This window comes from Bubalus bubalis, chromosome 10, assembly GCF_019923935.1.
Source record: "Bubalus bubalis isolate 160015118507 breed Murrah chromosome 10, NDDB_SH_1, whole genome shotgun sequence".
NCBI lineage: Eukaryota > Metazoa > Chordata > Mammalia > Artiodactyla > Bovidae > Bubalus > Bubalus bubalis.
Window position 1 is genome coordinate 78,175,391 of NC_059166.1, and position 26,267 is coordinate 78,201,657.

Sequence of the window (26,267 nt, forward strand, 5' to 3'; positions counted from 1 at the left end):
AATGTATTATAATAATTTGTTTTTTCTAGATCCTTATCACTAAGTCAGCTGAAGAATTTTCTTAAAAGCAATCATAATTAAATTTTCTATTGTTCAATGAATCTGGCCTTCTGGAGTGTAGGTTATGAACTCAGAATACAATGATTTAGAATCAACAATAAATATTCCAAAGTTTAAGATTTAAAAATTTTATTTAGTTCAAACCCCTCCCCCTCAGCTTCCAAGTCTCCATCCCTAACATTTTCGTGACCACATTCTATAGCTTCTTTTATTATCCAAACTGTATCACGTTTTTTTGCTGGAGTCCAGGCAATTGAAAATAAACACATCTGGGAAAATCAACAGATCAACAGTGGCAAAACACAATACCACGAGACAGAAAACTGAAATGTTTGTTACAGGAGTGCAGCAACGTAGGGGACATCTCAGGAGCAGGGCTCACTGGCAGCGCCAGCTATGTTAGCATTTCTTTCTGCCTCAAGTTCAGAAACAAGCTGGACTATCTCAGGGTGACTGAATTTTCCTGCAAGGCAAGAAGATGGGGCAAGAAATAAGGACAAGAGAATACATCAGTTTCTCCAGCTGGGTCCTAGGGCTTCCCAGGGGCTCGGTTCTGTGATCTGACCCACACTTCACTCCAACACAGATGATACAATCCCAGGTCCTTGGAGAGGTGCTGAAGGCAACCACTCAGAACTTACTTTTCATCACCTCAGATGCAACGGAGAGTAAAGATGAGAATTAGGAAAAGGACTGCAGCTCAGGCAGAGCTGGGGAAAACTGCAATAAGCAACTTTTACTGGGAACTCCAGGGAAACTCGGGGAGGTTGGGGCCCTCTCTGGGAACATCTGAGAACAGCCTCTGGCCATTCTGAATCTGCAGTTGTGGGGAACCAAGCACCTACATTGGAGAAGGAAATGGCAACCCACTTCAATATTCTTGCCTGGAGAATCCCATGGACAGAGGAGCCTAGCGGGCTACAGTCCATGAGGTCACAAAGAACCAGACACGACTGAATAACACTTTCACTTTCAAGCACCTACATATGAAAAGACTAACAGGAAGACCAGTGGTTCCAGGCTGTCCCCTCGCTTGCAAACAAGAATGCAAACATTTACCCTGAAATCAGCTGGTCTGTCCTGTCTTCCTGGCCCCTTGGCTTTCCCTGGACTTCTGCCCTGGGCAATAACCGAGCTCTGAGCTATTTTAGGTGGACAGATGCTGGCAGGGGCGGTGTTAAGCCCACCATCTCTTCCCTGACGGTCTCTTGCCAGTGCCTTTTGCTGCTTACTGTTCATTTCACAGTGAACTCTATCCCATTTATTCCCTATGTGCCATCTCTTTGCTTAATGTCCCCTTCACTTTCTTGCCCTACCTGACACCTGGCTGGCCCTGCGGTGCAGCTTTCCCTGTAGCTCCCCCAGTGCTGGCTGTTTTCTGTCTTACGCAGCTCTTAGCACCAAGGCGGGGCCTGTCCTCCACGCTCCGTGTTGTTTCCAGGTCACCCTCTGCCCCACTGTGTAAAGGCTGGCCGTCAGACTTATCATCATTCCACCAGAACTGCTCTTACCAAGGGCACCGAGCAGCACCACGCTGCTCAATCTGACGGCTACTCCTGCCCTCTTGAAACTTTCTCCCCTTGGCTTCTGGGACCCCTGATTTTTTCCCATCTTTCCCATCTAGTGTGTGTGTGTGCTTAGTCGCTCAGTCATGTCCAACTCTTTGTGACCCATGGACTGTATCCTGCCAGGCTTCTCTGTCCATGGAATTCTCCAGGCAAGAATACTGGAGTGGGTTGCCATGCCCTCCTCCAGGGGATCTTCCCAACCCAGGGATGGAAATCAGGTCTCCTGCATCGCAGGTGGATTCTTTACCGACTAAGTCACCAGGGAAGCCCAATCTAGTGGCAAGTCCAAACCCCTCAGGTTCCTCTTCCAGACACCGCCACGTACAAATCCTGTTGAATCTACCCTCAAAATATATCCAGAATCTGATTTCTTCTTATGTTTTCTACCATGACCACCCTGTTCAAACCGGGGCAAGCAAAATGGTGAGAAATCATTTCTTACATCGGTTACATGTTTTATATTTATTAACTGTTCACTAGAAGTAGTACACCAGAGGACAAAGTGCTACTGCTGCTGCTGCTAAGTCGCTTCAGTCGTGTCCGACTCTGTGCGACCCATAGACGGAAGCCCACCAGGCTCCCCCGTCCCTGGGACTCTCCAGGCAAGAACACTGGAATGGACTGCCGTTTCCTTCTCCAATGCACTAAAGTGAAAAGTGAAAGGGAAGTCGCTCAGTCGTGTCCGACTCTTAGAAACCCCATGGACTGCAGCCCACCAGGCTCCTCTGTCCATGGGATTTTCCAAGCAAGAGTACTGGAGTGGGGTGCCATTGCCTTCTCTGGGAGAAAGTGCAGTGAGTGTTAATCTCAAATTTGGCTGTGGGCTCATCACCCACTTTCTAGGCTCAAGTTTCTTCCTTGGTAACATGTGGAGCTTAAACTAGATGATCCTTCCAGCTCCCATATTTTTGGATTCTATCAGTATTCTCATGTTTCATTTTCTATTTTTTTCATTGTGAATGTATCTGAGGATAACAGTGTAAAGCACAACACAAACATGATTATGACCTTATTGGGAAAAAGATGCTATCTGGGAACCCGATCATTGCTTCTAACACAGTTGGCAGGTTAGAGTAAAGAGTCACGTAGTAAATATTATGGGCTTTGTGAACAATTTGGCCTTTGTGGCCAACTACTCAACTCTGCGGCTGTAGCATAAAAGCAGTATAAACAACACATAAAGAGTGTGGCTGTTTCAATAAAACTTTATTTACACAAACAACCAGCATGCCAGTTTGGCCCATGGGTTATAGTTGACTGACTTCCTGGTTTCCAGTGTTATTCTATTTAACTGAAGTCAAACATTTTGAGCATCACTTACTTCAAAGACAGAGGTCGTGGCCCTCTACAGCTTACCATAGGGTGGGGTGAGTAGATGGGGATTTGGGAAGAAACCCAACTAGGAACATCATAATGGAGAATGCAAGTCAGACTGTGACATCACGGTGGCATGCTCTGGACCACGCACAGACTGAGCAAAAAGAAGGAACATTTAGTTGTGATAGGGAGGATTGAGAAAGGAAACCAGAGAGTTGAACGGAGACTACAGAGCTGTTTGTGCTCAGTCGCTCAGTTGTATCTGACTCTTTGTGGCCCCATGGACTGTAGCCCACCAGGCTTCTCTATTTATGGAATTTTCCAGGCAAGAATACTGGAGTGGGTTGCCATTCTCTACTTCGGGGGATCTTCCCAACCCAGGGATAGAACCTGTGTCTCTTGCATCTCCTGCACTGGCAGGCAGATTCTTTACCACTGCGCCACCCGGGAAGTGCAAGAAATATCAAGATTTTATTTTTAAGGAAGAGGAAAGCCATAAAGCAAAGATGTGATGATACCTAGATCTACAAAGGAGAAAGCACTGAGATGTGCAGGGTGAACTCCTGAGCCTGGGAGATTAAATTAGGTGGTTATAACCAGACTTTATTTTTTTAGGCTCCAAAATCACTGCAGATGGTGACTGCAGCCATGAAATTAAAAGACGCTTACTCCTTGGAAGCAAAGTTATGACCAACCTAGAGAGCATACTGAAAAGCAGAGACATCACTTTGCCAACAAAGATCCGTCTAGTCAAGGCTATGGTTTTTCCTGTGGTCATGTATGGATGCGAGAGTTGGACTGTGAAGAAGGCTGAGTGCCAAAGAATTGATGCTTTTGAACTGTGGTGTTGGAGAAGACTCTTGAGAGTCCCTTGGACTGCAAGGAGATCCAACCAATCCATTCTGAAGGAGATTAGCCCTGGGATTTCTTTGGAAGAAATGATGCTAAAGCAGAAACTCCAGTACTTTGGCCACCTCATGCGAAGAGTTGACTCATTGGAAAAGACTCTGATGCTGGGAGGGATTGGGGGCAGGAGGAGAAGGGGACGACAGAGGATGAGATGGCTGGATGGCATCACTGACTCGATGGATGTGAGTCTGAGTGAACTCTGGGAGTTGCTGATGGACAGGGAGGCCTGGCGTGCTGCGATTCACGGGGTCGCAAAGAGTCGGACACGACTGAGTGACTGAACTGACTGACTGACTGAACCGCCATCCATACGGAAACAATGAGGGCCTTGCCTTGGGCAGAGGTAAGTGAGCTGAGACAGAAGGAAAATTAAATCAACCCCATTATAATGCAAATCAGATCTGGGAGCTTATTTTGGAGCTGGGACTTTGCTGGACTTGATGAGGCCACAAAAGGGTCGGGAGAGGTCACAGCAAGGCCGTCTCTAACAGTTCTCTCAGGAGAGACGGAGGGTCAGCTGAGCCCGGGGAACTCCAAGGGAAGAGAGCTGGAGCTCTATTCCAGGGAGCAACAGAAGACCCGTGGTCAGTGCCCCTGGCTCCTCGCTGCAGAAGTTGTGCCGAAATGAAGACAGCCAAGGCTTACTGCCAGGCAGTCTTCTAAACACTTCACATATATCCTCAAACAACCCTATAAAGTAGACTGTAAAATCATTCTCAATTTAAAAATGAGGAAGAAAGAAGGAAAGAAAGGTAGTGCTAAGTCGTGTCCAACTCTTGCGATCCCATGAACTGTAGCGTGCCAGGCTCCTCTGTCCATGGGATTCCCCCCTCAAGAATACTGGAGTGGGTTGCCATTTCCTTCTCCAGGGGATCTTTCTGACCCAGGAATTGAATCCAGGTCTCCCACATTGCAGGCAGATGCTTTTACCGACTGAGCAACACAGGAAGCCCCAAGAATAAGGAAACGAAGACCCAGAACTAGGTGAAGTAACCTACTGAGGTTACCTAAGCTGAACGTGGAAGAACCGAGATGTAAACCCAAGCAGCTTCAGGCCTGTGCTCTGTAGGGCTACAGCGCCAATGATGACTTCGCTGCCTGCAGTTTTCTCTTTTTAAATCTCTAGCTCTACCTCTACCTTACATGACCTTCCATCTATTAAGCACTGACATAATGCACTTTGACATTCATCATCTCTCTTAAATCTCAAAACCAACCAACCTACTTGTAGGGTACTATGATTTCCATTTTTTAGGAAGGATACAGAGAGGTCAGGAGATTGCCTAGGAGCACACAGCCAGTATGCGTGACGTGAATCTGGTGCTCAGACTCCAGGGCGGCAAGGCTCTCTTGCATTAGGTAGCCTCACACCATGAACCCCACCATTTTCTTCTCAGATGCTCCATATGAAAGGGTCAGAGGAGGGCTGAACAACCATGGACTTCCCTAAAGTAATATTAGTCATTACACTAGGAGTAAGTTAAGCCAAACTGAAATGATGCTTATTGAAATCAATGCTGCATACCTGCTGTGGAGTCGTAGAAGTCCTGCAGTCTCCCAGGCTTGTTCTCAAGGTCTTCATATTCAGATGCCTGAAGAATCATCTCACATTGGTCTAGCTGCTTCACGAATTTAGCTTCTGCACTAGACTGGGTCTCATATTCCTAAGTAAAGGGACAATTAAAGCAGCATGATTAGGGCTGCACATGTGGGTACTAAGTCGCTTCAGTCGTGTCTGACTCTTTGCGACCCCATGGACTGTAGCCCACCAGGCTCCTCTGTTCATGCAGTTCCCCAGGCAAGAATACTGGAGTGGGTTGTCATTTCCTCTTCCAAGGGATCTTCCCAACCCAGGGATTGAACCCGTGTCTCTTACGTCTTCTGCACCAGCAGGCAGGTTTTCTACCACTAGGGCCACCTGGGAAGCCCACATGGTAGGTTATGCCAGGAAGACCGGGTACCCGGAATCAGTTACAGCTAAAAGCACATTCTCCATTGGCCATATTTCTCCACTGTATACAAAACCATCACAGAGACTATTCACACAAAATTCCACAGCTTAACACCCATGTTCCATGTGGGCACTCATAATTCCATCTACTCCACCTACCTGATGCCTGCCAAGTCTCATGTGTTCACATGGGTACTTCCAAACATTCTCCTTCCTGTTTAGTAACTTGTCTTCAAGATCATTATTCTTTAATCCAGATTCTGAGTATTAATTTCAAGTTAATATTTCATCTTGAGGCTTCCCCGATGGCTAGGTGGTAAAGAATCTGCCTGCTACGCAGGAAACATGGAGATGTGGGTTCAATCCTTGGGTTGGGAAAATCCTCTACAGGAGGACATGGCAACCCGCGGCAGTATTCCTGCCTGGAGAAACCCACGGACGGGGGAGCCTGGTGGGCTACAGTCCATGGGGCTGCAAAAGAGTCAGACATGACTGAGCAACGAAACAACAACAAATATTTCATTCTATGCTTCTCCAATTAGTTCCCTCTCCATTTAGTGTCAGGTCTCCTTTTCCGTTTGAAGTGAGTTTCTGGCTTTCTCCTTTAGTTCTGGTTTCCACTCTACACTGGGAAGCTCTGTCTTTGCTTTCAGAATAGAGGAGCTAATCACACCCCTCTTGAGGATACAGCCAGGGTCTGAGAACTCTTTCTGCCGGGTGTATGTGCGCGTGTTGGTGGCAGGCAGGCAGTGAAGGCAGTGGGCAGGAAGCAGTGTATTTACCTTTCCTCGCCCCACTGGTCCCTCCCTCCTCAGTGCAGGCCTGAAACAAGAAGCTACAGGCAGTCGGCGTCTTACAGCACACGCGTCACACAACCACATGCCCCAGTTAAGACCGCAGAGAAGCATTCTTCTGTTAAGACCAAAGTGTTCCCAGCTGATTTCTGTGTCAGGCTCTCGTTTCTAATTCCACCCTAGATAATGAATCTGTCATGCTTTCTCTAGCCAGGGTGATGTGTTGTGAATCACTGATGGTTTCTTGGTTTTTATTAGATGCAGCTCCGGTGGGTGTTTGCAGAGCAACAGAAGGATAAGGGCTTCAAGCAGGAAAGATATACAACTTCTAGGTCTTCGACGTGGAGGACCCAAAGGGAAGAGAGAGAGGAAAGGCAAAGAAGGTCAAAGGTTGCCTGTCTCCCTTGGAGAAAGGCCGGGCCTGAGCACAGTGCAGACATAAAGTTAATCTTCTGCATGTCACGCTTTCCCACCTCAGTGCCTCTCCCTCTGGGACCCAGGACCCTCATACTGCTGCACATCAAACTCCCCACCAAAATCCTACCCTTTTACTTCAGAAGACAGAACAGGGAGACCTCCGAAGTGCTTACACGCTCAGTCGTGTCTGACTCTTTGTGACCCCATGGACTGTAGCCCGCCAGGCTCCTCTGTCCATGGAATTCTCCAGGCAAGAATACTGGAGTGGGTTGCCATTTCCTTCTCCAGGGACCTTTTGAAGGAGTACTTTTTAACCCAGCTGGATCTTCAGCTGCAGGCTAGGAAACAATTCAAAGGGAGGTGTGTGTGCCAGGCATTGGACACGTGGCGGGGAGCAGCTCCTGCTCTGCCTTGGGATTCGAAGGGCTCTTCTTTAAAGCAAAACTCAGGTGGTAGAGAGGACATCCTTCTGTGATACTTCGAGGAGAAAGTGAAAATGCTTTCTCTTGACTTACTGAAATGTGGTTTCACGCTTCTGTGGCAAACGATAAATTATAATTGCTTTAACTAGACGTGGGCCTTTGGGCCGAAAGCTGTTGTTAGTGGTGAACAGCAGTGATTTACATTTCAGAAATCAATTCAACTGCCATTTTCTATGTAACTAGCACTATTCAAAGTTCTCTGCATTCAGAATGACCCTATTTTCTGAAATCAAAATCAGACCACACAGACTGGAGACAGAAAAACAGAGCATACTATATATGTCAGGCAATATTCTAACTCCGTTGTCATCACTGGTTGCTAAGTCATGTCTGACTCTTCTGCAACCCCATGGACTGCAGCCTGCCAGACTCCTCTGTTCATGTGACTTCTCAGGCAAGAATACTGGAGTGGGTTGTCAATTCCTTCTCCAGGCGATCTTCCTGACCCAGAGATGGAACCGGTGTCTCCTGCATTGGCAGGTGGATTCTTTACCACTGAGCCACCAGGGAAACTTTCCAACTGCTTAACATACTAATTAATTTGATTGCCATACAACCCTGTAATACGGGTATACTATTAGTGCCATTCTGCAGATGAGGAAATTGACATTCAGAGAGGTACCGTAAGTTGCCCAAGATCACACAACTAGTAAACAGAGGAGCCACTAATTCGAACCCTGGAAATCTCATACCAAAGCCAACGTGTTAATACTGAACATGATTTTTAAAATGTGTAATATGACAGCTGTTCTATGTTTACAGTGTTTCCACAAAGTTCAAATCTACTTGTAATCTATGAATGTGATCTTATTTGCAAACAGTCTTTACAGATGTAATCAAATTAAGAAAGAGTCATAGTGGATTAGGACAGATCTTAATCTAATAATCAACATTCTTACAAGAGGGAATTGGGCCCAGATACAGACACAGGGCGGGGGGTGGGGGTGGTGAGGCGGCACAGGCAGCTTCCCTGGTGTCTCAGTGGTAAATAATCCAGCGGTAATGCACGCAATGCAGGTTCCATCCCTGGGTCGGGAAGATCCCCTGGAGGAGGGCATGGCCACCCACTCCAGTATTCAAACCTGGAGAATTCCCACGGACAGAGGAGCCTGGCGGGCTACAGTACACAGGGTCGCAAAGAGTCGGACTCGACTGAAGCGACTTAGTACGCAGGCACAGACAGAGGGAAAACAACACCTGACTATGGAAGCAGAGCCTGGAGCCATGTGTTCAGAGGCAAGGCTGCCAAAGCTGGACGAAGCATCACCAGAAGCCAGGGAGAGGCAAGGAGGGAATTGGAACATGGCCCTGCCCACACCATGATCTGGACTTCCCGCCTCCAGAACGATGAGGCAGGGCTACCCCAGAGTAAGGAGGGGCTAGGGGCTCAAGCAAGGAAGGCGGGGGAAGAGGTTGGAGGGAAGTGAGAAACTGCCCCAGGCAGGGATGTGTTATTTTCCCTTCCCTAGTGGAAGTCAGCACTAGGAGGGGGACAACAGGAGCACTAGGCATGCCCCTTCCCCGGAGCCGCCTGCTATCAGCAGCACCAGGGAGGCACTGAGGCCCGACGGGGCCCACGTTTGGTGCTGGGCCCCACGGCACATCTGCCCTTGACCTCACGCAACCTGAACAACCCTTACGGGTTTCACAGATGCGCAGCTGACTCAGGAAGGCGAATGAGCCCAAGACCACCAAGCCAGGAAGCAGTGAGTTGGGAACCCAGTTCTGAACGACCCCAAAGCCCACGTTTCTCTCAAGGACCAGAGATGGGTGGGTGTGAGGCTGGCACGGTGGAGGATGAGAGCAATGCATCAGGAAATCCAGGGGCTCTGAGTCAGTATTTGTACCAGGCATTATGGTGAGAAGGGAAATGCGGAACGTGGAAGGAAGAATCATTTCTATTAGCCCTGACAGACACCTATAGCAGCTGGGAGGTGAGAATCAGACAACCCAGAAAGCAGTTAAGTTAGACACGGCACGTTAAGATAGTCTAAGGCAACTAAAACACTGACGTGCCATGCAAATTCAGTTACGATAAAAAGCAACCCAGTGTATATACTTACTTCCCAAAGTTCATAGAGCTCCTTCTGGAGATCCTCTGGGAGGAGCTGGGTTAGCTGCTTCATTGCTTCCTGAAAGATCAAAACGTTATTTTAATCATGTTCACATTTGTTAGTTAACAACTCATCTGCAAATGCCAAATAATGGACTCACACTCTTCCAAATAACTCCCAAAGGGGCAGCAGAATATTGGAGAAGATTTAGGCTAACAAGGAGAGCAGTTGTGTATGTTAAATAAGTAAGTGTCTTTATTTATATGTATTTATTCAGGAGTACTTATGTTGTGGTCTGCAGCACACTGGACACAATCGAGGACAATGAGGAGGGTATGAGACGATTACAGAAATAACAGAAATGAGGCCAAAGGTTTTATATCTTGTGGATGAGAATCCCCAAATGCATGTCAATTTCAACAGTAAGTGCATGCGGGCTCAGTCACTTCAACTGTATTAGACTCTTGGCAACCTGATGGACTGTGGCCCACCAGGCTCCCCTGTCCATGGGATTCTCTAGTCAAGAATACTGGAGTGGGATGCCATACCCTCCTCCAGGGGATCTTCCCAACTCAGGGATCAAACCCTCATCTCCTGCACTGCAGGCAGATTCTTTACTGCTGAGCCACTGGGAAAGCCCTCAACAGTAAGTACTATAGTTCAAACCAAATCTGTGGGGAAAACAGGAAAGTATCAGTGAATTACGAAGCTCAAATAAACTTTTGGTATACCATTGTGTTCACTTTCTATTGTTAATGTTTTTATTTGCAAAATGTAAAGCACTACACAAATGGGAAGCTATTGTCACTAACATAAAGGAAATTACAAGACAGCATTTTGTTAAGCTCACAGACTCACAGGCTGAAAAGAGATGTTAAAGCAAACCCCTCAGCAGCATCACTGGGAACTTGTGTCCTCCCCCCACACATGCCTCATGGTGGGAACCTAGCACCCCAAGAGGCTGCTCAAGTGGACTTTAGGCAGCTTTAGTAGGAAGTACCAGTGTCTCACATAAAGCTGAAAATTGTCCCTGCAAGTTCTTCCACTGTGCCTAACCCTACCCCTCCTCTCTTCCTCCCTCACAAAAACACAGTGTCAATCAGGTGGGCGGTAACCCAGCAGACGAGAATCTCTGTGGCCAGTGATTGGTCCAAGGGATGGCCATGTAACTCTAACCAGCCACCCAGGGACCAGCTGCATGATGAGATTGAGGGCGAGAAGCCCCAGAGTAGAGTTCAGAGAGCCAAAATGCACAGAAAGGCTGAAATGAGAGAGTGAGAGCACGGAGGTGCTCAGTACATATTTCTAATCTCCAAAGTCCCAAGAGCCCCTCTTATTCCATCTCTTCCTTCATTTCTGTGTTGCTCCAAAATCCTCAAGTATCCGATTCGGGGGGCATGAGGTCTGCAACCTACTCTCAAATGGCTTCCAACTCCTTCCCTCTCCTCCTATGGTCATCTTCCACCTCTTAATCAGCTCCAGTTCGTGTGGCCAGAGCTTAGGCTCCCTGAAAAGAATACTGTTTTAAGAACCGCTTTTAGCAAAGTGCTTATATAAAAGTGCTTACTAAAATCAAATGGTGAAATGGTAAAAAGCAATAAAAATAAAAGTGAATATTTTATATATAACTATTTATAATGGGGAGAAAAAATAAGTTATAGAACGCAACCACTTCCAGAGCAAACCATACTGGCCAGTGTCAATGGTCTGCTCTTGTAAGTAGCACGCCATCGTGAATGGCTTGTAGCATTATACCACCCTTAGTGGTATGAAATTTTGATTATTTTGTACTTGCATTCTCCCTTGTTTCTTTCCCATAAATCTCAGCAAAATACTTGAGAAAAAACTCTGCATTTTCAAAAATTAAAAATGTCTCTACAAATAGATCACTTTTCTCTCCACTATTATAGAAACATTTGCCCATTGCTTTTGTTTGAAAGGAATGAACTGAATGACATATATGTACAGAGACATATCAAAATCTAAACTCTTCAAACTTAAAAGTCCTGCTCTGACAAGGAATTATTTTATTCCCTTTAAAGTGATGTACCCAGCACTGAATATAGTGATTGATGGGTGGTCTGACCCAGACAAAACACAATGGAACCAAAGTGTCCATCATGGTAAATGCTCTGTTTCTATAAATGCAGCTCAAGACTGAGTTGGCTTTTTGGAAATCACATATGACTTATTAACAAGCTTCCTGTTGACTAAAATCACAATGTCCTTTAAAAAGTAAAACATAACAAACAAATATGTTTTTGCTCTCTTCCTGAAGCTGAGCAATGATTTGTCTGGATCTAAACTCATTGACACTGTTTGTTATTATACAATCAGGATTGCACTTGAGACCTCTTAGCTGTTATTCCTTGTTTGGCAGCCTATGCCACAGAATCAGGCCCTTTTTAAATGATCCTCTGAAATCGACTTCACTGAAGTCCAGGACAAGGGTCTGATGATACCAGACTTTCCCTTCTTGATTGTGAGCCCTGCCACTCCGACTTCTAAACTGAGTTTTGCCTTGTTCACACATAGACGTAGAGTGATAATTTCCCTGGCTTCTTCCTGTTAGCAAAGCATGTCAAGAATTGCCTGACGTTCTGAGTTGAATGAAACGTTAAGCACCAGAAGGCAGTGTTCATCACTCACACGTCACTGGTGACGCTGCACAGTGCAAAGCTAATGACAAACTATAGACTGAGATGCAGTTTGAAACCCAGCTTGCCATTTACTAGCTGTGGAGTCCTGAGCAAGATACATCTTGGTCTTTCTGGTTTCTCATCTATAAAATGACGGGGTTTGCTGTGAGGATGAAACAGTCACTATAAAGTACTTATTATCTGGAACAGGGTAAGGACTCTATAAAGTATTCACTGTATGTTTCACTTTCTCTGTCTTGCCATGTTCACCCCCATAATAAATGGTTCTTCCCCTTTTAACCTCTAGTTCTTCAGCAACTTTAACTGTCAGGTATGTGTGTATATATATGTATCATGACTCTGTCCTCTTAGTAAGTTTTCCCTTTGCAGAAGAATATAATAACCTATTATTGCTGTATTCCAGCCTCAAGCTCCATTCCACTAGTTTTTAATGATCCTTTCAGTTCAGCCACTCAGTTGCGTCTGACTCTTTGTGACCCCATGAACTGCAGCACGCCAGGCCTCCCTGTCCATCACCAACTCCTGGAGTTTACTCAAATTCATGTCCATTGAGTCAATGATGCCATCCAACCATCTCATCCTCTGTTGTCCCCTTCTCCTCCTGCCCTCAATCTTTCCCAGCATCAGGGTCCTTTCAAATGAGTTAGTTCTTCACATTAGGTGGCCAAAGTATTGGAGTTTCAGCTTCAACAGCAATCCTTCCAATGAACACTCAGGACTCATCTCCTTTAGGATGGACTGGTTGGATCTCCTTGCAGTCCAAGGGACTCTCAAGAGTCTTCTCCAATGCCACAGTCCAAAAGCATCAATTCTTTGGCGCTCAGCTTTCTTTATAGACCAACTCTCACATCCATGATTCCTACGAGGCATCATTTACCATCTCTGTTTATAACATAAAATTTATTTTATTCTGTTTAGGAAGGGAGTCAGCCTACAAGCATTGCTTTTGCCCCCACCCTCGATATTTTCTCTTCTACACCCTCATTCTCCCTTTCATCTTAGTACCTACTTTCCTCTGAGACAATCAGCCTTCCAGGGTTATCAAATATTTTCCTTCCCTCTTACTTGGGTTTAAAGCCCTCTGGATGCCGCGGACTAGCCTCTGGGAAAATGACACTTCCTGGTCCCGTATGTGTGTTTCACCTCAAAGAGCCAAGAAACCCTCAGTTAATTATCTTAAGGCATGGTTCAGACATCCAAACCTCATTCCTAAACACCATCTGCATAAGGAGTTGTTTACCTCCCACATCTTTCTCTCTGTTCCCAAATCCTAACGAGTGGAGGAAAAAGCAATGAAGGATCAGCGCTTCCCAAGCCTTTGATTTCTTGCCCAAGAACTTGCGGTTCTTAAAGATGTTTGCCTGTCCTTTCTGATGATGATATTTATTCTCCTGTGAATCAGATGGGGTGGGCAGCAGCCAGGAGGTTTAATGAGGCCGGGAAGGCTTTTCATCACTGCCCAGATATGTCATCCAGCACTCTCTGGGTGGCAAGTCCTCTCAATGCCCCTCCAGGGGGCACCACTAGCCAGGACTCAGCTTCCGTCAGGACAGAGGTAGGTTTACTGTGTTGCCAGGCGTTGGAGATCCCTCCTACCGAACTGTTCTTTCTTCAGAAGGTTTTGATTCGCTCCTCGGTGGAGTGAACCTCACACTGCTTGGGTGCCCACATGGGAAGTGTCTTCTTCCTCTGGTCACTTTAAGGTTTCTGATCACCTTATGGTTCTTCAGCCTGTGATTTCTCCTCCACAATATCTAAATTCACCCTTGTATGAAACTACCATACATCTTGAAACATGCTATATAACTGAGGGGTCTTTTCCTCTATGGCATACGTCAACACCCAGCATCCTCTGGTTTGGGGCTAATTCCTTTCTGCAACTCAGTATCTTTTATTTTTCACTTATTTGGCTGCACCCGGTCTTAGCTGCGGCACATGGGAACTTCACTGTAGCACGCCGGATCTAGTTCCATGCCCAGGGATCGAACCCAGGCTTCCTGCCTTGGGAGTGTGGCATCTTAACCACTGAGCTACCGGGAGAGTCCTTGCAACTCACTGTCTTGAACTAACTGGTTTCTTTTTCTATCAACCAATCAACCCAGGAATTCTTTATTCACCAGAGTCTAGACTCCTACAGAGAAATGTTTCCTTAGCTCCTCCCTTTTCACAAACTGTCCTGATGCTCATGTGGGATGACCACATTCCCTATCTCCCTTGTTCCCATAATTTATGGTGTGTTGGAACTCATGAATTGAGATTCCCTGTGGATCTTCTTGCCTCAAAAGGGGAAAAAATGCTGTTGGCTACTGAGCTCTGGCCACACCCTTCCCCCAAGAACAGCTATTGAAGCCCACCTTCCCTGTTAAACCATCTTGATGAAGGATCTGTTGACTTAAAGACATTTAGGATCAACCCCTCTGGCCTACAAGAAAAGCAGCTTGCAACAATCCCTGAATTGGGAACCATCCATTCAGCTAAAAAAAAAAAAAAAAAAACTTCCTGAATTTTCCAGTCTCTGCTTCAAACACGTCTTCCTGTTTGTCCCTGGGCTCTGGTTTTAAGACTCCAAATCAGCAGATCCTGTTTAATTGATGTCATTTCTTACTAATACAAATTTAAAAAAATTTTAACCACTAAATTAAAGGACTAATTTAAAATTTGTTGTTATTGTTGTTGTTTAGCCAGTAACTTGTGTCTGACTCTTTTGCAAACCCATGGACTGTAGCCCACCAGGCTTGTCTTACTAAATACTAATTATAATAATGATTATTCCTGGGTTTTATAGAACTTCTCTCCAAAGAGCTTAACTGGCGTGGAGAATGCCTTCAAGTTCCAGCTATCTCCATGGTTCCAATGAAAGGCACACCATGTATCCTGTGCTCAGATCCCCTTTCTGCCTCTCCATGAGAAATGAAACCAACACAACGCCCTGTCCCTGTGTTAAGGCTTAGAACAAGAAAACCAATTCACTGCTTATTCCACGAAATCCTTACTTCCAGAAGGTAAGATTGTAAACCAATCCAAAGTAGAGTAAGCACTAAGAGCTTGCTCTTCAAGACCCTTGCTAAGACCTTGCCTCACCAACCCTACCAACCCAAAGCTTTTATGTTTAAAGTCTGGGCAATCTCATCTTGTAAGACAGTAGCCGCTCTTGTAAGATCCATCCAAACATCCTTAGGCCCAGGCCCTACAACTCTATAAATACCCTCCCCTGATCTTCCTTCCCAAGATACTAAGACTCTGTCAAAGAGGTACTCTCTCTTACTGCAATAGGGTCGGTGAACTTAGCTGCATTTCAGTAACGGGCTTTTCTGGTTTTCCTTTGTTTCAGCAATGGGTTTTTCTTTTGTGGAATCCACAGTCAACACTAACCTCTTCTCGCCTATGTTTTTCTTCTTTGGGGACGTTATCTGCTGGTGCTATGTCCCCAACGATGCATTCTGCCATATCATGAACCAGGGCTAGGCGTACACATCTGACCAGGCAAGAAATAATTACACAGAATTATACTCACTACAGACTCCTTCTCTATACTACTTTAGAGTTACATAATAATAGTTTTTTTCTCCAGCCTCACAGAGGATTTTAATGCAGTATTTTCTAAAGGTAATTATATTCTGCCAGCCTGCAACAGATCTGAATCAAAACTGCTAGTTAATATTCAGCACAAATACATGAGAATGCAAGGGAAGCTGTTAGCATGAATTAAAAAAAAAAAGCTGGTCTCTTAAATATCACTTTAAAAGGTTGATAACTTTAGATTAAAAAGCCAGAAGAAGGTGATCTGGTTATAGCATTTACGTACCAATTTAACACTTAAATAATTTTCCAAATGCACTAGTTAGATGTCAAAGTGATGCCTTTTATAGAGAAATAGGTAGAGCTGGGCAGATCTGAGTTTGAATCCAGCAATTAACATCTATTAGCTGCGTGCCCTTTGCCAATTCACTAAATTCCTTTAAATGCTAAGTTTTGCAGCCTTCATTTTATTATCCGTAAGAAAGGGGTACTAATACTTCCTAAATTTGGTATGAAAATTAAATTTGATACTTTGTGTTCCTGGAACATGTTGATCATTCAACAAATGACTATAATTATTAGTGGTAACGATTGGTAATTATTAGTGGTAATGATTGCTGATCAGGATAATCGTCATCAAAATAACAAAGGCAGCTATGAGATAAATGCCCCAGAGGGCCAGTCTGCTTTGTGTTCCCAGCATCAACAAGGCGGGACAAGAACTCCAGGTGTCCCTGCCTGCAGCTGCTTTCTCATCTAGCTCAAACTGCAGACTATGCGTAGGTTCATCTCCATTCGACACCATGTTCATCTTGTACCATGTGCCAAAAATCTCCTTAAGTTCTACCCCATCTACAGAGTAACAGGGCTCCTGAGACTCCCACATGAACCTCTGCTTCAGTTGGATGGACTGACTTATCATTTCCAAAACATACTTTTACTTTATCATTTCCAAAATATACCTCTGCTTCAGTTGGATGGACTGACTTATCATTTCCAAAACATACCTTTACATACATGGAGATTTGGTCTCCATGCCCTTCTCTCTCTGTGCTGTGTCTTCTACTTCTATACCTAATCAACCCTTTAGAGGTCAACTCAGACTCTGCCCCCTCCAGTAAGATCACCCAAGAACAGGTGATTTCTCCTGTTAGAGTAGTTTTCTAATATGACTTATATTGTGCTTTGTATAGAAGCCACTCTGGGCCTATGTACTTCATCTGGGTTTTATTTACTACCTTATACTGTTTGGCTAGAAAACTTTGTATTGTGCTCAAAAATTATTTTAAACACTTGATGGATGACTTAAGGGGACAGGATATCTCTTTCTCAGCTCTTTCCTGCACATACCACTACAAAAAGTCACTTCACAAAAGAGTACTGCTATTCGGAAAAGGGGCTAAATAAAATACATAGTGTCTGGATCCAATTTTAAACATAAAAGACTTACCTTCAAGGCCCCGGAAAATCCTCAAATCACACTTATGTTTCCTTGAGACCAAGGCGGACTCTTTCACTTGCCAAGAGAAAACCCAGAGTGCAGTTTACAACTGCAACACACAGTCCCGCTGCCCACATCCTGAATCTGTATGGTTTGCCTCAAATAATTTTTCTTGACTATAAACTAACCTAGAAGAATTGGACACAGGCCTCATACGTGAACAGTCACGCACTCCCATAGATCACAGACCCGAACTGTCAGCAGAGTTCACAGCTTACCGGTCTTTGTTAAGATGTTCATCTTTGGTCACTAGAGCCATAACTGCCATTCTGTACATGTGATCTGATACGCTCTCTGGCTTCTGGACATTTCTGTATACCCAGCCAGTCCGTGGGACTCTCTGATAAAAATGAACAGAAAGAAATTTATAAGAATACATACTTTAACTATCTGCTATGCTGCTTTACTGACTATGCCAAAGCCTTTGACTGTGTGGATCACAATAAACTGTGGAAAATTTTGAAAGAGATGGGAATACCAGACCACCTGACCTGCCTCTTGAGAAACCTATATGCAGGTCAGGAAGCAACAGTTAGAACTGGACATGGAACAACAGACTGGTTCCAAATAGGAAAAGGAGTACCTCAAGGCTGTATATTGTCACCCTGCTTATTTAACTTATATGCAGAGTACATCATGAGAAATGCTGGGCTGGAAGAAGCACAAGCTGGAATCAAGATTGCAGGGAGAAATATCAATAACCTCAGATATGCAGATGATACCACCCTTATGGCAGAAAGTGAAGAGGAACTAAAAAGCCTCTTGATGAAAGTGAAAGAGGAGAGTGAAAAAGTTGGCTTAAAGCTCAACATTCAGAAAACGAAGATCATGGCATCTGGTCCCATCACTTCATGGGAAATAGATGGAGAAACGGTGGAAACAGTGTCAGACTTCATTTTTGTGGGCTCCAAAATCACTGCAGATGGTGACTGCAGCCATGAAATTAAACGATGCTTACTCCTTGGAAGGAAAGTTATGACCAACCTAGATAGCATATTTAAAAGCAGAGACATTACTTTGCCAACAAAGGTCCATCTAGTCAAGGCTATGGTTTTTCCAGTAGTCATGTATGGATATGAGAGTTGGACTGTGAAGAAAGCTGAGCGCTGAAGAATTGATGCTTTTGAACTGTGGTGTTGGAGAGTCCCTTGGACTGCAGGGAAATCCAACCAGTCCATTCTAAAGGAGATCAGTCCTGGGCGTTCTTTGGAAGGAATGATGCTAAAGCTGAAACTCCTGCACATTGGTATGAAAATTAACTTTGGCCACCTCATGCGAAGAGCTGACTCATTGGAAAAGACCCTGATGCTGGGATGGATTGGGGGCAGGAGGAAAAGGGGACGACAGAGGATGAGATGGCTGGATGGCATCACGGACTCGATGGACGTGAGTCTGAGTGAACTCTGGGAGTTGGTGATGGACAGGAACGCCTGGCGTGCTGCAAGTCATGGAGTCGCAAAGAGTCGGACACGACTGAGCGACTGAACTGAAATGAACTGAACTGATGCTCTGTAAGAGAAGTCCAGGGAATAGAGCACTGGGCCATAGTTTCAGTACATATTAAAAAATGTTTAACCCACTTAGGGAGAAACATCTGGAATGAAATAAACCAGTGAGGTCAGAGAATGTGAAAGAGAGGGAAGAATAAGCCATAGATATACAACATAGAAGGGCTTCCCTGGTGGCTTAGATGATAAAGAATTGCTGGCAATGCACGAAACTTGGGTTCAATCCCTGGTTGGGAAGATCCCTAGAGAAGGGAATGGCTACCCACTCCAGTATTCTCGCCTGGAGAATTCCATGAACAGAGGAGCCTGGAGAACTATAGTTCATGGGGTCACAAAGAGTCAGACACGATTGAGTAACTTACACACACACACAACCTGTAAGTCCAACAATGTTACTGATGTTTGCATGTACAGAACATACACAAGTCCTTAGACATAAAAGGTAAAGTGCTGAACCTGAACAAGTGACAGACTTCCAAATTCTGAAGCAGAAAGGGCATTTCTAATTCCTTTACACTACCGCCTATCATACCCTGTGATCCTAAGAGACTGTCTTTTCTCCTTGGGACTTCACATGTCTAAAGTTTATAAACTATAGTAACAGTGGCACGAAACCATCTGCTTTGAGCTTGGAGATCATTATTGGGTGTGGTCAGGATGGGGGTGGGGGATGGAAGGAGGATCCCCTCGGATATAACTTCAGTGTATCCTACATAAAATCTTTCCTTAAAAAAAATTTTTTTTTAGGCACTCAAACCCTGCAGGATCAATGGGTTCTGTTCTTCGCACTAGCCCAGTTGTGGGGTCGTGACCCTCCTATGTACTCGGGGCAGACTCGAGCCTGGAGATCCACACATAACCGCGCCGGCTCCCCTTCAGAAATCTCTCACAAGGCCGCCGAGGCCGGGCCCCTCCGAGCGCCAGGCCAACACTGGGGTCCAGTGCGGCTCGGACTCTGCCCAGCCTGGGGTGGGGCCCAGCAATCCCGCCACGCCGTCTCCACCACTTGCCTCCTCCGCCCGCGATCCTCACGCACGACTGCATCCCTATGGAAGGGCTTCCCTCTGCAGGCCCCTCGAGGCGCGGAGAACCGAGGAAGGGGGCAGGCCTCAGGCCGGGCGGGGACCGGAAGCCTGGTTGCCCGGCGGCCGGCCCCGGCCTCTCTCCGCGCAGCCGCGAACTCAGACAGCCCTCCCGGTGCCCGCTCACCTTGAGCTGCCCCACCAGCCGCAGGAACTGCAGCAGGTTCCGGGCCCCGCGGCCCGACATGGTCGCAACGGGTGAGGCCGAAGCCATGCGGCAGCGGATCCTACAGGTCCTAGCCGGCCGCTGGGCCGCCGCTCGAAACTCCGCCCCCGAAGCTCCTTCCCGTGAAGCTCCCCCGAAGCTCCGCCCCCTTAAGCTCCTCCCCCGAAGCTCCGTCCCTGAAGCTCCTCCCTCCCTCTTCTTCTCCTCTGCGTCCCTCTACGTTTCTGTCTCAGGTTTTCGTCAACCCTTCTATTCAGATTTCCGCCTTTCTGGCCCCGGTGGCAGCCGTTGAGCATTGCACCACCCACGTCAGAGACTCTGTACTTGGAGCATCTAGGTATGCGTTAATTATTTGCTAAACTCTGCTCAACTGCACTCCATCAAACTTTTGAAGGGCTTGCAGTTCCCTGGGGACGGGCAGAGTGAGTGGCGTGGAGGAGGGAGGGTTATGTCATAATGCACCAAAATCTTGCCTCTGGACTGGAGGAAGAGATAAACTCTACCTCCTAGCTAGCAATCTGTAAACATTTTTAACGGGGGCACAAGGAAAGTGAGTTGGAAGGGGACATTAATTAAGAGTGACAAGAGTACTGGAAGGATTGGATGCTAGCCATAACTAGAGGACTTGGAGGTGAGGATAAATGGCTAGGGAATGAGAACAATCCCATGATGAAATCACAACTTCCCTGACACCGCAAGTGATAAAGAATCCCCTACCCCGAAAAGTTGTTCAGGGTCTGTCTCAAGCGTCTGTCTTAATTCTATCAACAGCCAAGGGTGCCAGGTTTTAAAGGCACTTGAGAATCCCAGGGACCAGGGAGCCTGGTGGGCAGCCGTCTATGGGGTCGCACACAGTCGGACACGACTGAAGCTACTTAGCAGCAGCAGCAGTGTTAGTCACTCAGTCGTATCCCACTCTTTGTGACCCCATGGACTGTAGCCCCCCAGGTTCCTGTGTCCATGGAATTCTCCAGGCAAGAATACTGAAGTGGGTGGCCATTCTCTTCTCCAGGGGATCTTGCCAACCCAGGGATCAAACTCAGGTCTTCTGCTTTGCAGGCAGATCCTTTACCATCTGAGCCATTAGTGATGTGCCTACTGAAGGACTCCATGAGAGCGGGTAGCATAGAAAACAGATTCTATAAGGAGGAAGGAAGTAGAGAGACCAGTTAGGAATCTATTGAAGTAATTCTTTGGGGAGATGATTTTGGCTTAATCCAGGATTCTAGTAGTGGAGATGGTAAGATGTGGAATTTGGGGTATAATTTAAAGGTATGACTAACAGGGTTTGTGACAGATTGGACGTGGGGGTTGAGAGAAAGAGGAATCAAGGATGACTTCACAAATTTTGACCTGACCAACCAAAAGGATGGAGTTGCTATATACTGAGCTGGAAAAAACTGTAAGAGTAGGTTGTGGGAAGGGTAGGAATCAGCAGTTTAGTTTAGGACATGTTGAGATACCTATCAGAGATCTTAGTAGAGATGTAAATCTAAAGGTCAGGGGAAAAGTAACAATTTTGTGTCAGCAACATAGGACGGTTCGAAAAACCAAGAAACTGGATGAGACTATGTGGTGGAGAAGTGTGGATGAAGAAGAAAGGATGTCTGAAGCCTCAGATCTCAGGCAAACCAACATTTAGAGTTTGAGAGGCCAGGATGAAGTAGCCAGTGAAATAGAAGACTAAGAGATAGTTGTGTTCTGAAGGCCAAATGAAGAAAATATTTCAAGAAGGAAAGAATGTGATCAACGAAGTCAGAGTTATATCTTATCAGTCAGTCAGTTCAGTTTCTCAGTCGTGTCCCACTCTTTGCGACCCTATGGACTGCAGCATACCAGGCCTCCCTGTCCATCACCAACTCCTGGAGTTTACTCAAACTCACATCCACTGAGTCAGTGATGCCATCCAACCATCTCATCTTCTGTCATCCCCTTTTCCTCCTGCCCCCAATCCATCCCAGCATCAGGGTCTTTTCAAATGAGTCAGCTCTTCACATCAGGTGGCCAAAGTGTTGGAGTTTCAGTTTCAACATCAGTCCTTCCAATGAACATGCAGGACTGATTTCCTTTAGGGTTGACTGATTGGATCTCCTTGCAGTCCAAGGGACTCTCAAGAGTCTTCTCCAACGCCACAGTCCAAAAGCATCAATTCTTCAGCATTCAGCTTTCTTTATAGTCTAACTCTCACATCCATACATGACCACTGGAAAAACCATAGCCTTGACTAGTTGGACCTTTGTTGGCAAAATAATGTCTCTGCTTTTTAATATGCTGTCTAGGTTGGTCATAACTTTCCTTCCAAGGAGTAAGCATCTTTTTATTTCTTGGCTGCAGTCACTATCTGCAGTGATTTGGGAGCCAAAAAAAGAAAAAAAGTCTGCCACTGTTTCCAATGTTTATCCATCTGTTTGCCATGAAGTGATGGGACCAGATGCTGTGACCTTAGTTTTCTGAATGTTGAGCTTTAAGCCAACTTTTTCACTCTCCTCTTTCACTTTCATCAAGAGGCTCTTTAGTTCTCCTTAACTTTCTGCCATAAGGGTGGTATCAGCTGCATATCTGAGGTTACTGATATTTCTCCCAGCAATCTTGATTCCAGCTTGTGCTTCTTCCAGCCCAGCTTTTCTCATGATGTACTCTGCATATAAGTTAAATAAGCAGGGTGATAATATACAGCCTTGAGGTACTCCTTTTCCTATTTGGAACCAGTCTGTTGTTCCATGTCCAGATCTAACTGTTGCTTCTCAAGAGGCAGGTCAGGTGGTCTGGTATTCCCATCTCCTTCAGAATTTTCCACAGTTTATTGTGATCCACACAGTCAAAGGCTTTGGCATAGTCAATAAAGCAAAAATAGATGTTTTTCTGGAACTCTCTTCCTTTTTCGATGATCCAGTGGATGTTGGCAATTTGATCTCTGGTTCCTCTGCCTTTTCTAAAACCAGCTTGAACATCTGGAAGTTCACGGTTCACGTATTGTTGAAGCCTGGCTTGGAGAATTTTGAGCATTACATTGCTAGCGTGTAAGATGAGTGCAATTGTGCGGTAGTTTGAGCATTCTTTGGCGTTCCCTTTCTTAGGGATTGGAATGAAAACGGACCTTTTCCAGTCCTGTGGCCACTGCTGAGTTTTCCAAATTTGCTGGCATATTGAGTGCAACACTTTCACAGCATCATCTTTTCAGATTTGAAATAGCTCAACTGAAATTCCATCACCTCCACTAGCTTTGTTTGTAATGATGCTTCCTAAGGCCCACTTGACTTCACATTCCAGGATATCTGGCTCTAGGTGAGTGATCACACCATCATGATTATATGGGTCATGAAGATCTTTTTTGTACAGTTCTTCAGTGTATTCTTGCCACCTCTTCTTAATATCTTCTGCTTCTGTTAGGTCCATACCATTTCTGTCCTTTATCGAGCCCATCTTTGCCTGAAATGTTCCCTTGGTATCTCTAATTTTCTTGAAGAGATCTCTAGTCTTTCCCATTCTATTGTTTTCCTCTATTTGTTTGGACTGATCACTGAGGAAGGCTTTCTTATCTCTCCTTGCTATTCTTTGGAACTCTGCATTCAAATGGATATATCTTTCCTTTTCTCCTTTGCTTTTCGCTTCTCGTTTTTTCACAGCTATTTGTAAGGCCTTCTCAGACAGCCATTTTGCTTTTTTGCATTTCTTTTTTTGGGGATGGTCTTGATCCCTGTCTCCTGTACAATGTCATGAACCTCCATCCGTAGTTCATCAGGCACTCTGTCTATCAGATAAGGACTGAGATTTGACTACTAGATTTAGCAAATTCATTGTCACTGCTGACCTTGATAAGAGCAGATTTAGTTGATTGGGGTAAGTAGGACCCTACCTGGAGATGGTTCCAGAGAGAACAAAAGTAAATATTGCACTTCTTTTAAAATGAGTGGGGCTACTAGAGGACACTTTTTTTCTTTTTTTTTTTTTCAGAAGATTGGGGTATTATATTAGTACCTTATTTACTGATAGAGGTGACCTAGTAGAGAGTGGAAAATTGATGATTTAAGAGACAAAGGAGAGAAATGCTGGAATGATGGCCTCGAGTAGATAGAAGAGCATACAGTCTAGGGTACAAGACAAAAGATTGGTCTCAGGAGCATTCATCCATAATACAGAAAGAAGGGAGAATAAATGGTGACTAATTAATGGCAGTTGTGGTCATGAGAGATTGCGGAGTTGCCTTATGATTGTTTCTATTTTCTCACTGAAATAGGAAGTGAAGTCTTGACTAGGCTATGTTGTAGTAACTTGCAAACTCTGTATCTGAGGAGTTTGACATGACGGTCTATTTCTCTCTCAGGCTAGATATCTATTGCTGGTCAACTAGGGGATGTTGCTCTAACCTCAGCCGGGGAGCTGGGTGACTTGCTGTTCTTCTCTATTACTGAAATTGAAAAAGGGAAGAGTGGCATCCTGCCTCTTAAAGCCTGTCCCTGGAAATGATATCTGACCCTTATTGTATATATCATTGGCCAAAATAAGTAACACCACCATGGTAGCTTCAAAGGAAGAGACCTGTGAAATGCAATCTTACCATCCCAGGAAGAGAGGTGACCAGGAAATCTGTGAACGGAAGAGGAGGCATTGGAGGGTTATGGAAAGAGAAGATGACATAAAATAGTTGTTTTGGAGAGTAGGATAGCCACAGAATTAAATACAATTGAGCACCGAATGAATGCCAAGGACAGTGGAGCTTTACACATGGTTAGGATGGTGCTGCTGCTGCTAAGTCGCTTCAGTCGTGTCCGACTCTTCACGACCCCATGGACTGCAGCCCTCCAGGCTCCTCCATCCGTGGGATTTTCCAGGCGAGAGTACTGGAGTGGGTTGCCATGATGGTGGGCCAGGAGCTATTCTTTAGGAGCACGTGTGCTCAGTTGCTAAGTCCTGTCCGTCCCTTTGCAACCCCATAGTCCATAGCCCCGGAGAAGGCAATGGCACCCCACTCCAGTACTCTTGCCTGGAAAATCCCATGGATGGAGGAACCTGGTAGGCTGCAGTCCATGGGGTCGCACAGAGTTGGACACGACTGAAGCGACTTAGCAGCAGCAGCAGGATTCCATAGCCCACCAGGCTCCCTTGTCCATGGAACTCTCCAGGGGATCTTCCTGACCCAGGGATTGAACCTGCACCTCCTGTGTCTTCTGCATTGGCAGGCGGATTCTTTACACTGAGCCACTTGGGAAGCTGTTCTTAAGTAGGTGGTGCTGAATAAGGAAAGAATCAGACCTGAAGAGGTCTATGACCAGAATGGGGCAAAAAGTGCTGCTATTAAGAAAGCTGCCTCGATGTAGGGGCAGGAAGGCCTTGGGGTCTCCAGGAAGCTCTGGTCTTGGTGTTCTAATGTAAAAAGTTGTCACTGATTAAGTCTCTGCTAAGTGAGATATATTGTTATTCATCTCACCTCTTTTTTATTCACCCAGTGTTTCTCCATGATAACATTTACACATTTCTGATGAGAAAACTGAGGGGCACAGAAGCTGAAGAGCTGGCCTGAGACCATTTCCACTCTCTACTAGGTCACCTCTATCAGTAAATAAGGTACTAATATAATACCCCAATCTTCTGAAAAAAAAAAAAAAGAAAAAAAATGTCCTCTAGTAACCCCACTCATTTTAAAAGAAGTGCAATATTTACTTTTGTTCTCTCTGGAACCATCTCCAGGTAGAGTCCTGCTTATCCCAATCAACTAAATCTGCTCTTATCAACAGGCCATTGGTTGTGGCCTGTTCACAACCGATGAACAATGCTTCCAGAATTGAAGCTCTGGCCTGTCTTCCTCCAAATCTTTCTTTATTGACGCCTTGCTGCTTCTCAACCCTCTGGCTTTTAGTACCACATCTTGTTGTGGAAGTTAAGATCCTGTGTATAAAATAGATTTGGAGACTTCCCTGGTGACTCAGACAGTAAAGTGTCTGTCTACAATGTGGGAGACCCAGATTCGATCCCTTAGTTGGGAAGATCCCCTGGAGAAGGAAATGGCAATCCACTCCAGGACTATTGCCTGGAAAATCCCATGGACAGAGGAGCCTGGTAGGCTGCAGTCCATGGGGTCGCTAAGAGTCGGACACGACTGAGCGACTTCATTATTTGTGTAAAGCATTGGGCAAGTGAACAGATAGCAATGGATTGATCCAAGAAAATTTGCCCAGAAAATGTTTATAAAAATGTCTTAGGAACAGATGAAAGAATAGAGACTAAAACCTACGTCCTTTTTAAAAAATTTTTCCTTTAGATACCCAAGAAAGAAATAAT

The 26,267-nt window shown here is 45.4% G+C and overlaps 1 protein-coding gene and 1 long non-coding RNA gene across 3 annotated transcripts in view; one reads left to right on the forward strand and one right to left on the reverse strand.

The window, feature by feature from the left end:
• Positions 1–172: 172 nt before the first annotated feature.
• Positions 173–20,116, reverse strand: HDDC2 (HD domain containing 2). The gene is made up of 6 exons (XM_006049330.4): positions 19,950–20,116; positions 17,451–17,572; positions 15,585–15,687; positions 9,562–9,630; positions 5,380–5,518; positions 173–523 (listed from the first exon to the last, which is right to left on the reverse strand). Exons 1-6 carry the CDS (start codon positions 20,034–20,036, stop codon positions 426–428), a joined length of 618 nt encoding a protein of 205 aa, XP_006049392.1. The 5' UTR covers positions 20,037–20,116; the 3' UTR covers positions 173–425.
• An 82-nt stretch (positions 20,117–20,198) lies between these two features.
• LOC123464621 overlaps positions 20,199–26,267 on the forward strand; it is a 39,239-nt gene continuing 33,170 nt past the window's right edge. The window contains exons 1-2 of one of the 2 annotated variants that reach the window (XR_006639651.1): positions 20,202–20,325; positions 25,436–25,553. This is a non-coding gene — a long non-coding RNA (uncharacterized LOC123464621). Of the gene's footprint in view, positions 20,326–25,435; positions 25,554–26,267 lie in introns of both variants that reach the window. The other variant, XR_006639652.1, reaches the window with a different exon arrangement.